We start from the raw sequence: 12,885 nt of genomic DNA, 5'->3' as shown, positions 1-12,885 counted from the left end.
GCATCGAGAACAATTCCCGCTTCCTTCCACCTGTCGTTGCTTTTGATTTTCCGCAGCTTATTTGCTTATAGCCATGAAAACTTCGCCAGTCCTGTGTCTTGAGTCCTTTTCCTGTTGCCGGGTTTCTCTCCCTTGCCAGGCAAATAATGCCTTTTGGCCTTCGTTATGTGGGAAAATTTATTAACCCGCTTTCCGTTGCCTTTTCTGTACTTGTAAATGTGGTCGATACATTCGAAATGTTATCAAAATTGGGCACACAAAATGCTCGATTTGAATAGCTGGGTAATGGAAAAGGTTTCGGGAACATGTTTCCCCAATTAGTTGCAGATAAATCGAAAGGGCTGTTTATTGATTGACAAATCCATTAACATGGAAATGCTTTTCATGTCATTCAATGGGGTATTTATTCATTATGAAATATGAGGAAGATAGTACATACCAATTTTATTCGTTTTTCAACTAATTCCTCTCCCTCAGGAGTTTATGGTTAGCAAAACTGACGTGTCCTTCAGGATCTTGACTAACTTGCCAGTCAAAATTATGGTTTCAAGTCATTTCAACATTACCACCGACCATTGAGTCCAGATTTTTGAAAAGCTTCACTTAACTTTCACAAAAACTTTACACAAACGAGGTTCAAGCCTGGCTGCCTTAGAACAATGTTAATAAATGAATGAACAGAGCAAGTATTTTGACAAGTGCTCGTTGGCAGCCAAATAAAATGTCAAGAAACAGATCAAAGCTACCCGGGCCAAGACAAGCGTGAATATTGCATGGCCCAGCGAAATGTTTTGTTGGCCAGGGATAAAGTGGCATTGGGAGGGTTAGGAAGACTACTAAGTCCCAGGACCTACAATCCAGAACCACAATGCACTGAGTGCTCAATGGGTGCAGCCGAGCAAATGACAGGCCACAGAACAAATGTTACTCATGGCCAAAAAAACAATGCCGAGCCAGAGTGAAGTTTAAGATGCGGCCAACCACAAAACACCAAAATCATTTTAGCTACATACTCGTACTGTTTCAACGCAGCTGAGGCAAAATTACACTGGACCTTAAATTATAAAGGACTTACCATTCACTTGCTCTACCAAAGCAGTTGTATAGTTATGTCAAGAAATCAATTGTAAGCTTGAAGTGAAAAGCTTTTTATACCCGTTACTCGTAGAGTAAAAGGGTATACTAGATTCGTAGAAAAATGTGTAACAGGCAGAAGGAAACGTTTCAATAGCCGAGTCGATCTGGCCATGTCCGTCTGTCCGTTCAACTGTCTATCTGTCCGTATGAACGCCTCGATCTCAGGAACTACAAAAGCTAGAATGTTGAGATTAAGCATGCAGCTTCCAGAGACTTAGACGCCCACAAACCGCACAAAACTGTCACGGCCATACTCTTAAAAAATGTGATAATTTTTTAATGTTGAATATATCTTGTAAATTTCTACAGATTTGCCAAAAAAATGTTGCCACGCCCACAAATTTAACCTAATACCCTAACAACTGATCGTTCCTCTTCGAGTGATTAAGTGCCCTTGTATCTTGTAATCCCTTTGCAGACATTATCGATGCCCACAAGAACCAGCAATTGTGCTCCTTGACCGGCGTGGAGGGTGGTCACTCCCTCGGGGGATCCCTGGCGGTACTACGCACTTTGTATGCCATCGGGGTCCGCTATATGACGCTGACCTCAACCTGCCACACCCCCTGGGCGGACTCGAGCTATGCGGACGCGCCGACCTTCAACATGAAACATGGCGGCCTCACCATTTTCGGCAAGGTAAGTGTGCTGTTACAGCTGATTTAATGCTAATTAGTTGAACGCTTCTTCGTCCTTGGTCCTTGGTCCTTGGTCCTTGGCCCTCGGCCGTGGGTAGCTATCCTTTATGGAGCTTACATGGGGATTTGGTCGCTGATGAGGCGTCCTTTCTGTCCCCGTCTCTTCCCCGCACCAACTTTATTGTTCGAGTTACTGGGGTCAACCGCAGTCAACGCTTTGTTGGCTTAGCCATAAACATGTGCAGTGGCACAATGGGTGGGAGAACGTACACTGAGAAAAAAGTACGCCAAGAGAAAAAGGGTAGGCCGCTAAAACACGTTCATCGCTTTAAATGCCGAAATTAATGATAAGTAATGATTTTTGGAAACCTTAAAAAGTATATAAAATAGTATATCTAAGGAAAAGGGGAGAAGCATTATTAAGGAATGATTCCGAACTTTTTCCCAGTGCTTGAAGGGAAACCGTCGAGAATTCTGGAGAGGGTAGTTGAGTACTTAAGTGCCCGTTCTGCGGGAGTTTTGGGCGACTTTGGGGCTCTGGCGGGCAGAAGGGACTGCTGGCACCTTGTGCCCTCTAATGGCGCAACAGTTCGCAAATTAGGTGCCTACTACAGTTTACAATTGCCTAGCGGCTTTGCTGCGGGACTTCCGTGTGACCCGACCAACCGGATCATATATATTAAATTAGCCCACGGGCTCCTCCTCAGAAGTAATCCGAATCCGATTCCTGTGGCCGGCTGCGGGAATTAATGGGGCAAAAGCAGCGGTGGCTGCTCGAATACTTAAGTCTATCATGGATTTGCACTAATCAGAACCTGAGAGTCGGGGCATCAATTTCATGGTTAGCTGCTAATTGGCAATATGCAAGTGGGCAATCTAGATAATCCGCGGAAGGTGGGAGCACCTGGAATGGGACCTACTATAGTATAGACTTTGGGGGTAAAATTAACTTGGCATCATACAAATGATATCGGATATCCATGGAAACGTGAAACAATATCTGAGTTCAATATATCATATCATCTCATATTTCTGACCTTTCATATCATTTGACCTATTTCTTTGGAAATGCACTTTGAAATTCATTCATTTTGAAATAGAAAAAACAAAGTCTGACCTTTTGTTACTACAATTTCACCGAGCCAAAATTGCCAATAAAACTGGCGATCAAAAGCCATCTGAACTTGAAATTCCATCAACATTTCTGGGCTCTCAATCAACGTGAGGTCATCAAACTTGGTGCCATCAAGAATCAAGGCCAGGTGACAATCAAATTTTAATCAAAATTGGCCTTGCTCAGTCAGTCAGTGCACACAGGCAAGTTTGTATGCAACCCTTGCATTTTTACTTGTGTTTATTTTAGATGCTTTTTGCACTCTCGAGTCGAATTCGCGTGTAATTATTTTAAAATGCGAAATTTTTTGTCGAGCACCTCGAACCCCGATGATGAGGTTCAAACGCGATTACACCGATATTGCAATTTGTTGGGCTTTCTGCTCTTGATGGCTACTCTTGGCGGGCCTCCGCTTCCTCTTTTCCGTGGGCTAGTGCCAAATGCTATTTGCAGTGGTTCGCCGGGACAGACAAAGTGCATGCGGAAATAAAATGTGCAGATATGTGCAGAAATGTGCACCCAAACAAGCCGAGCACATACGTGTACAGCTGAATAGACGAATAACAATGGCAGCGAAAATATCAACAAACCATCACAGCTGGCTGCTCGCGAGCAGGAAATGTAAATTACTGAGGACGGAATATGTGCTCGAATTATTTATGCATAAAAATGATATATTTCGACGTGTTTGCTTTCCATTTTCCAACGACCAGCGCCCTGCCAATTAAATATGGAAAACAAAATGCCAACAAATGCCAGCGTCACTTCCTCATTTAACCTGCGGAATTTTCAATTACACATTTCAAAACAATAGTCAGCGAACAAAATACGAAAATGAAAAGTGAAAAACTTTTTCAGGGCGCAGGCGCCAGGAGAACTTCCCACTGGGAGCAGAGAAAAGTGGTAGCCAGCCAGAATGAGAGGAACACTTGCTTCGGTATTGGTAAATGGAAAATTTCAGGCGAAGCTAAGATGAGCAGGCAATGGGAAAATCGAAATTTTCATTCATACTATAAGGTGAATGGCACAGTGATGGAAATTCACGGAACATTGGAAACTTTAATGTTTTTCAAACACTAAGAGGATATAAAATATCTTTCACAGATCAATTCCTGAAAATATAAATAATTTGTTTAAGCAAAAGGAAGATACACAATAAATTTGGAAAAATACATATTTTGCAGTTTAAAATCAAAGTCAAATTTGAGGTTTCATCATTTGATTATCATTTGATTAACTCTATTTTGCAACTCAGATTGAAAAATTGCAAGCTTAAGCTCACCCTTTGCTCCTTTAAAAAAATCCAAAATAATAAATAATAGTATCTTCTATAACGATTAACCCACGGTGGCCACTTAGCGCTGTCCACCCGCACCATCTAAAAATACCCGCCCACCGCCGTTGCGCCCATCAAGTGGCGCCAGTCACATGGGCCATTGTGAAAACGCGCTCTCTGGTGAGCATTTTCCCGCTCGGCGGCTCTCTCGCTGGCTTTTCCTCGCTCTTGCCACGAGTTTCCCTCGGCGCTTGCGGTAGGAAACGGATAGTTTCGATGCGAATCAGCTCTTTGGGGCGCAGCGGATTCAGTCGCCGAACGATTTTCGCCCCAACAACGAGGAGGCAGCTGCTGAAAATCGACTCGTCGCGTTATTTCAGTGAAGTGAATGGAAAATCGAGGGAACGAGAGGGAGGACGGAAAAGCAAGAAAATACGAATATACACAGAATATACACGAAATTCTTTTTATAACGAACCAAAGCGCGCATCGCAACGCACATAAAGCCACAAAAAGGTGAACACATTAGCTAACAAATTCGAGTACTAACCCGCCCATGTTTTTTTGGAATGCAATATGTACTAACCCAAAAGAAAAATCGCTGAAAATGCAGAGGCAAGGGAACTAATCGACTACTTCCTCCTCTATACGAATCGAACAAAAATAACAAAACCAACACTCGACGACGACGACGACACTTTCTGGCATCGTGATTTTGATGATGACAACGCAGCAGCTTGTGGGAAAGCCAGAAGCAGCGGAAAACGAAGAAAAATCACCAGCAGCAGCAGGAGGAGCAGCAGAAGGAGCAGCAGGAGCAGATATGACGGCGGCCACGGGTGGTGGGAGTAGTGGGGCGGGGGGTGGTAAGACTGGAAAGCACAGGTCGAGGTCATCTGCCCGCTACGACGATGTGGAAAAGCAGCAGAGGAAAAGCCGAGCCATCGTCTCCATACCGAACACCATCAAACTGAGTATGCTCAACAGCGGACTGCTGTCGTTCGAAAGGATAAAGCTCGAGGCACGCGATGAGAACAACTCGCTGTCGAAGACGATACCCAACGGACCCATCGATATCCGGCATTTCCTGAAACTCTGCGATCTGCGCCGCAAATTCCCGGTCCTCTACAAGCTTGAGTTCCAAACTGCGGCCAAGGTGGAGAGCAACACCTGTCGGCATGCCTTGAAGAAGAACAATCTGGAGAAGAATCAGAATCCCAAGTGCATTCCCTACGACTACAATCGGGTGGTGCTGGAGAAAGTGGGTGGCCTGCAGGACTCGGACTATGTGAACGCCTCCTACGTGGACAGCCTGCTCAAGCCGAACGCCTATATAGTGACCCAGGGTCCTGTCGAGGAGACGGTCCAGGCCTATTGGCGAATGGTTTGGCAGGAGAACATCAGTGCCATTGTGATGCTGACGAAGACCTTCGACTTCGCCAAGGTAATGTGCCACCAGTACTGGCCACCCAACATGGAGGTTCACGAGCAGTACGGCGATATCTTCATCAATATCGTTAGGGAAGAGCAACTGGCCAACTTCCATATACGAACTTTCAGGCTCTACAAGATGAACGAAAAGCAGGAAGTGACCGACGAGAGGTTGATCCTGCAGTTTCACTACACCGAATGGTACTCCCACTCGTGTCCCTTCTCCAATGCCCTGCTGGAGTTCCGGAGGAGAGTCCGCCTGGTCGTGGGCAACATCATCAAGGACGAGGATGACATGCGGGGTCCCATCCTGGTGCACTGCAGCGATGGTGGCGGCAGATCGGGTGTCTATATGTCCATCGATGCCAATCTGGAGCTGGCGGAAGAGGAGGAGTGCTTCAATGTCTTCGGCTATCTCAAAAAGTTAAGGCAATCGCGCAAAGGTCTGGTGGAGAATGTGGAGCAATACAAGTTTATATACGACACCCTGGAGGAGCACATCATTTGCGGCAAGACCTGGTTCCCGGTCTCCGAACTCTCCGATCGCTTGAAGGCCAAGGCCAGGAGGAATTCGGGCACCAAAATGAACGAATATCAGGCGGAGTACGATCAGATATGCAAGCAAACCCCACGATTCACCATTGGCGATTGCGCTGGAGGTCACAGGGCAGATAATCGCGAGAAGAACAGGGATGTCCTGTGCGTACCCCCGGACAACTTCAGGCCCTACCTGACCTCCTTCCAGGGCAATGCCTTTACGGACTACATAAACTCGGTGTTCGTGGACGGGTATACCAAGCCCAGGGAGTACATAGTCACGGAATGGCCCATGAAGCACACGCTGGGTGAGTTTTGGTCCCTGGTCTACGATCAGGAGTGCTCGGCCGTTGTGGTCCTGTGCCAGCCGCCCTCGCAGTCGCAGCAGTATCCCTCCTTCTGGCCCAACAAATCGAAGATGGAGAAGTACGGACCGGTGTTCTCCGTGCACTACGTGATGTCCAAGAGCTATACGAACATCAAGCAGTGGGAGTTCAAGATCAACAAGAAGATCGTCTCGCTGACCGAGATGATGGCCGGGGTGAAGGCCCCGACACGAACCGTCCAACTGTTCCAGCTGACCTGCTGGCCCATGGGTCACAAGGTGCCCAGCTCGACGAACTCGCTGGTCTACCTGATGAACATGGTCGAGATCTGGCGGAACAAGGTCGACTACGGGCCTGTGTGCGTTGTCTCGCCCGATGGTCGCAGTCGTGCCGGTGTTTACTGTGCCGCGAATGCGTGCATCGAGCAGGTCATCCAGCACGGCGAGGTCGATGTCTTCCAGGCGGTGAAGACTGTGCGCCGACATCGTCCTCAGCTAGTCGAGAATATGACCGAGTACAAGTACTGCTACGATCTGGTACTCCACTATGTCCTCCACTTCCTCAACAAAAAGGAGTGAAGTGGGACGGACCAGGCCAAGGAACGTGCTATTTGCAAACTGGTTTGTTTGTTGGTTTGTTGCTACTTTTTTTCTGGAGCTGGTGCTTCAACAATGGTTAACAATGATCCGAAATACTTGTGGTCCACATTTGAAGATGCCTGGATTTGTTTTTTATAATTCCGGGCACCGCCTTAAAGCAATAATACTGAGTATTTTTGTTGTCCACAAAAGCCAGAGAAGGAATGAATTTTGTTGTTACGAGCGTCGAAATGTAATTTCACGCCACTGAAGAGATACTTTTTACTTGTTTTTCGAGCATAAAACAATGATACTACTATATAATGTATAAGCTTTTTGATCTGAAATGTATGTGCCATTTGTAACCCTAGTTGTTGTTGTTATAAACAGGAGGTAATGATATGTGTGATGGGGATTGTGAGTATAGATTGAAGTAGTGAAATGATAGGAACAGAGAACTATTACCATTAAAATTTATATTTATATCTTGTAGTTATTATTACGTTTACTCTTAAACCTTGCTACCTGGGCAATTGTTGATATATATCTAACTACATATACCTATTATGAATCTATTTATACATAAATACATATATACATACATATATAAATGTTACATACTGTTGTAAACGGGAACTCGCAACGTTTCCACTACTGTTGGCAGAACTTTATTTTTTATTCATGTTAAAGAACAAATATATATTGAGCCACATAAAGGGGAAACTTCAAGGTGCTGAAGTGAACAAACTTTATTCATATTGCTTATTTATAAAACTCACAAAACACGGAAACAGAAAAACATACCTATGTACGGGTATATGATGCATCATGATTTTCCTCTTTTTTCGCATTTATGCATTCGAAACTCAAACCTACCTACATACGAGTATATTGTTGTAACTCTAATTAACTTATTTTTACATTGTGTATAAATGTGCGTATGTCCATTTTATCCTTTGTATAAACCAATCTACATGTGTAGACACTAAGCAGAAAAATTGTATTGGATTAGGCTAATGAAATGAAACTGAAGCCGCGAAAAAATGAAACAAATCGAAAAAAAAAATGTGTGTGTATTAATTCGTGGTGGTTGGGAACTTCATTTCAAATAATTTACACAAAAAAGGCCAAGACATGAATAATGTAATATCTGCACTTCATATTATGAATGCCATATATTTAATATTCAATACGTGTTTGTTAGTTAGGCTGAGTCATGGGAATTTATTTATTGAATTTTATATACCAGTGCTCTACATTTCCGAACACATCCATCTGATTTGGCAGATGATCAGCTCCTCCAGATCTTTGCATTCCAGTACTGAGTCATAAAATCGAAATATCAATCAAAATATTTGCCTCCCTCCGCTGAGGCTGAGATCATTTCTGGGCGGAGTGGTTCCAGATGAATTGGCAAATGGATATACTCGTAAACAAAGCATTAAGCGATCCCAGAGGGAGAGCCAAAACAACAATCCGTATAAACCTTGACCAGATTACAGATTACAGTTTAATGCGTGCAAATCAAACAGAGGCGTTGGCCATACAGATATGGCCATTCGATAAGCCACGGAACGTGTTGGCTAGGCGATGAGGTAAGAGGTAAAGGGTGAAGGGTGAAGGGATTTGTGTGCGGTTGCTATAAAATCGATAAATGACAACACACTTTGCTTTAGTCGGCAATAAAACCAACGGCAATAATAGTAAAACTTCGTGGCGCGCAATGACATCAGCGGGAAATCGGAGAGTCGGAAAAGCGAGAAAATGTCGCAATATGAAATTGCAAAATTGTGTAAAAATCCAAACCGAACATTTAAAACCAAAACGAAGCTCAACCTGACTGGCAGAAACTTTTCCGCAGTCCGTTTTATTTATATGGCTCTTCTTTATTCTCATCGAATTTTTGGCATTGTTTTCAGCGCTTTAATTGTGGCACTCATGCAGCGCAGAAATCGTTGCCACGGCTGGGGCCAAATTTTATGCCAGACAAATAAACCAATTAGCTTTTGGAAATTTATCTTTACGACCTATTAATACAAAGAGCAGCGCGTGGCCAAACAAATTGCAGGGGTTTGCGGACGAACGAAATTTAGTTTTAGTTAATTAAAAAGTCAGTGGCAATTAATTTGGGGGATCTGCATGGAAATTTATGACGCGCGCATAAAGTTATGAAAGTGAATCAAAGTGGATTGGCAAATTTATGGATTTTATGGAAGCGAAGTTGATGGAAACTTCAGAAGGATAACTCTATGTGTGCTTACTATTATTTGATCACATTTTGCAGTAAGTAAGCAAGTACCAAATGAAGGCACAGTAAATTTGTATTAGCACTATAACACTATAATATAATATTTTAGTCAAGACTTCTACAGACTTATAGAAGGAGTTCAACTCTTCATATAAATGTTAAATCAAAGCTGAAAAGCTGACGCAAGTGGGCTTACTGGATTTTCGGTTTGAAAAACTTTTGCAGTTATCTGTACATATGTGCCCAGGTTTATTGATGGAGCTTTCTGTCTGGTCTTCCTTAATCTTGGCCATATTAAATCACTGTTTTAGTGGCAAGTGTGTGTTGTTGTCCTAAGCATCCAGAGTTGTTAGCACACATGTTTACAATAAACCCGGCCAGTCAACTTGAGTGCCAACAAACCAAGTGGCAGCTGCAAAGTCCAGACATGACAAGAACTTCTGCCATTCTGGGTGTGCGTGTGTGGGTGTGAGTGTGAGTGCGAGTGCGAGTGTATGTGTGTGTGTGCAGGACAATGGACATTAAGCAAATGCAACACACACATGCACACTCGCCGGCTATATAGCACATAGAGCACATAGCTTTATATTCGCAGTCAAAGTCAGTCACTTAGGCGGCAGGAAGCGACCATTTCAATTTGTCAGTCATCAGCAGGGCCAAGTGCAGTCCTTTTGTGTGCGTTTTGTGCCCATGCGAATGCCTGTGTATGGACTCAAACTATTTGTATTGTGCGCCTGTCAAAGTCGTCGTGTTAACATTAATTAAATCTATAGCCTGACATGCACAACACTGATGTGCGCTCCCCCACCTTCCATTGTCCCTCGGCCAATGTACTGAATTTATTGTTTTGATTCGACATTTTTCATTAACCAGGGAATTCCTGGGCCACATATTTGTCGCAACTATTTAAATATTAAAGAGCACATTAAGTAAACTGGCATTTATCGCTTTTGTTTCAATTGCAATATGTCACCGAGCCATTGGAACGCTGAAAAGTATGCTAAGGCCCGAAGGTGAAAATAATCGCACACGAGTGCTTTATTATTCCCATAATTGTTTCCAATGCCCTCACCCACAAGTGTTGCTCTCTTTGTGTACATTTAAGTGAAGTGAGCTGATTTGCCTGGAGTGCTTTTCATTTATAAACTCGTTTTAAATGGCTGAGAAAGTAGAACGGGAGGGGGTCTTACATTTTATGAGATGCGATCCTCTAGTGTGAATCAAAATACCAAATTAATTTGGTCATATTTAGTATTTGGTTATTATGTATTTTATAAATTTGAAATATATTATATACTCTTTAGTGTTGCGTTATAGGTTGTAGTACAGTACTCTGTTATTTTTATAATATCAAAGCAAATTCTTTACTAAGAGGTCTCATTGCCAATTCCAATCGATATCCCTTGCCCATTTCCAAAATCCAGCGCTGGATTTTTCGAAATTAATTTAAAAATAGGTGGGGCGATGGAAGGGAAGCCCGAGGCCATAAGTAGGAGCACAAAAGGCATGTGTTTAATTATTTAAATTTAATTCCATGTCACATCAAATTAGTGCCACTCATTTTCACCCCGAGCACGTGGAACGTGTAGAGGCCCACTCCTCGCCCCTCTCCATCCAGGCAGCCAGCATATGTGAAAGGGTAAAGGCCAACACTTTTTAACTCATTTCCATTACGTGCCCGCCCCGTGGGCTGGCTATAGCCTCACTTCTCTCTCCTTTGGCTGGCGTAAATAAATGGCAGAATGTTTGTGCATTATGCTGCCAACATATTATTATTATTCTTGTTATAAACTCATTTCGCTTCGTTTTGCTGCCATGGTGCTGCCATGGTGGTCGTATGCGTGACTGAGTGCCAAGAAGTGAGTGCATACAGGTGTGTAATGGGCATCACTGCAATTGCACTCCAGTTGAGGGAAGCAAAACAAACACACGTAGACGGTGCATAATTGAATTAGCCGAACAAGGAGCCCAGGACCATGGCGGCAAAACGGCGCAGTATGCCTCAAACAATGGCTAATAATGCAATCTGCAATTGCCGCTTGGCGGAAGGCACAAAGGTGGCTGCTGCGGAAGCTGGCAGCAACTTTGGGGAACAGACGGCGGAACAAATAGAGTCAATTTTCACACAATATGCCAGACACTTGGCAAAGAATGGCGCCCGATTGGGGGAAAAAATATAAATATTTTTCAAGGCTCCAAGGCAAATTTACATCGACAGCGGGAAGAATAATCACAGCTTACTCGTATATCAGAAAATTATTATTACATTATTAAAGGCACGACAGAACTACTCTGTAGACGAATCCATGACTCGGGTTTCCTCAACTAGCCTAGCATTAAAAAGTCGTACACGAATAATAATTTTTAAATTCAATGTGTGATTTCGCCAGTCGAAAGCAAATATCGCATTGCTTTCATTATTTTATAATTTATTTCATATTTATTTCGCATTTCTGGTTGAACGCATTGATTGGCGATTTGTAATTTATACATTACACCCAGCCAAATAATTGCAAATCAACAAATATAATCAAATATTTATTGATTTGCCTAATGGCATATGCTATGCCACATCACCATCACTAATAACAATTCTACCAGCATTTGTACAACGCAACATTCACTAATTACGCAACATTCAAAATGTCGGCGAAGAAGGTGGAACGTTTCCTTAATTGCTTCCATAAACGGGAGTGTACATTTTAATTATAAACGTATTGTTATGCCTTTTTGTTTGTTTTTGTGAAAAGATCAATGGCATTTTTTAATTCTCACATTGCAATTGAACTAGTAATGCAATTAAGACAATTCACTCGTTGTGTGAAATGCACTTCTAAACTCTATTGAATAATTTGCCAAAAGCGGTTTACAAAATATACGATTATTTAATTTAATTTCGGTAGAAAATATTTGAATACAATGCTGGTTTCTGTCGTCATATTTCCCCCACACGCTTAGCTTCAAAACGATTTAATTAGATATTAAAACATAGTTTGATTATTTTACACGTAAAGTTTCAAGTTGTCGGGGCGTTGCAAAAATTGTTAATGACATTTAAGTACCCAAAGGGTTTTCGGGGCAGAGTTGGGCACCTTCAGAGCAACTTTTTCATGCTCTGGGCCAACTTTTTGCGGCTTAGAGCGGGCATGTGCGTTGTAGAATGCACAAAAGCGTAATTAAATACATAATGAACAGGAGCCGAACAAAATATTATAAACAACGGGCTGCGTTTTGAGGCGGCAGAGTTCGTTGCATGTCACATGTCTCTCATATGGGTGGTCTGTGGAACGAAATGCCATATAAAACCATATAGGACTCACAAAAAGCCCCACAAAATTTGTTCAGCAACCGAGCAGCGGAAGCTCATTATGAGTGCACAACAAAGGCAGTGGCTGTTCATTTTGTTTACGCTGTTGTGGAAGTGCATATAAAATTAGTATTTCACTACTCAAAATTAACTGCGAAACAAAAGATTCTTTGTTTGGTGTCAGCAGAAGTGTTGACTGCAGCTTGGCTCTTGAGCGTTTAATTAAATGCAAATCGAGTTGTTTCGAGTGCACAGAAAATAATTCGTAAATTCATTGTGGAGATATTATACAT

The 12,885-nt window shown here is 42.8% G+C and overlaps 2 protein-coding genes across 4 annotated transcripts in view; both read left to right on the top strand.

The window, feature by feature from the left end:
- Positions 1-12,885, top strand: part of LOC6549143 — a 50,076-nt gene that overhangs the window by 22,114 nt on the left and 15,077 nt on the right. The window contains exon 8 of the mRNA XM_026980850.1: positions 1,556-1,776. Within this exon, the coding sequence (XP_026836651.1) occupies positions 1,556-1,776 (221 nt within the window). The remainder of the gene's footprint in view (positions 1-1,555; positions 1,777-12,885) is intronic.
- LOC26526663 (receptor-type tyrosine-protein phosphatase kappa) lies at positions 4,130-7,636 on the top strand. 3 transcript variants are annotated; one of them, XM_026980851.1, is made up of 2 exons: positions 4,399-4,681; positions 4,902-7,636. In XM_026980851.1, the coding sequence occupies exon 2, from the start codon at positions 4,989-4,991 to the stop codon at positions 7,035-7,037; it is 2,049 nt and encodes a 682-aa protein (XP_026836652.1). In that variant the 5' UTR covers positions 4,399-4,681; positions 4,902-4,988; the 3' UTR covers positions 7,038-7,636. The 3 variants fall into 3 exon arrangements, with proteins under 3 accessions (XP_015012834.1, XP_026836652.1, XP_015012833.1); XM_015157347.2 differs by having other exon boundaries at positions 4,401-4,681; positions 4,899-7,636; XM_015157348.2 differs by having other exon boundaries at positions 4,130-7,636.

Source organism: Drosophila erecta, unplaced genomic scaffold, assembly GCF_003286155.1.
Source record: "Drosophila erecta strain 14021-0224.00,06,07 unplaced genomic scaffold, DereRS2 tig00000092-arrow-pilon, whole genome shotgun sequence".
Lineage (NCBI taxonomy): Eukaryota > Metazoa > Arthropoda > Insecta > Diptera > Drosophilidae > Drosophila > Drosophila erecta.
The sequence above is the reverse complement of the archived record's forward strand: the minus strand, read 5'-3'. Positions and strand labels throughout refer to the sequence as shown.

What these genes read in the sequence shown, in the direction of transcription:
- LOC26526663 (XM_015157348.2), top strand. Translation starts at nt 4,884, where the DNA reads ATGATGACAACGCAGCAGCTTGTGGGAAAGCCAGAAGCAGCGGAAAAC.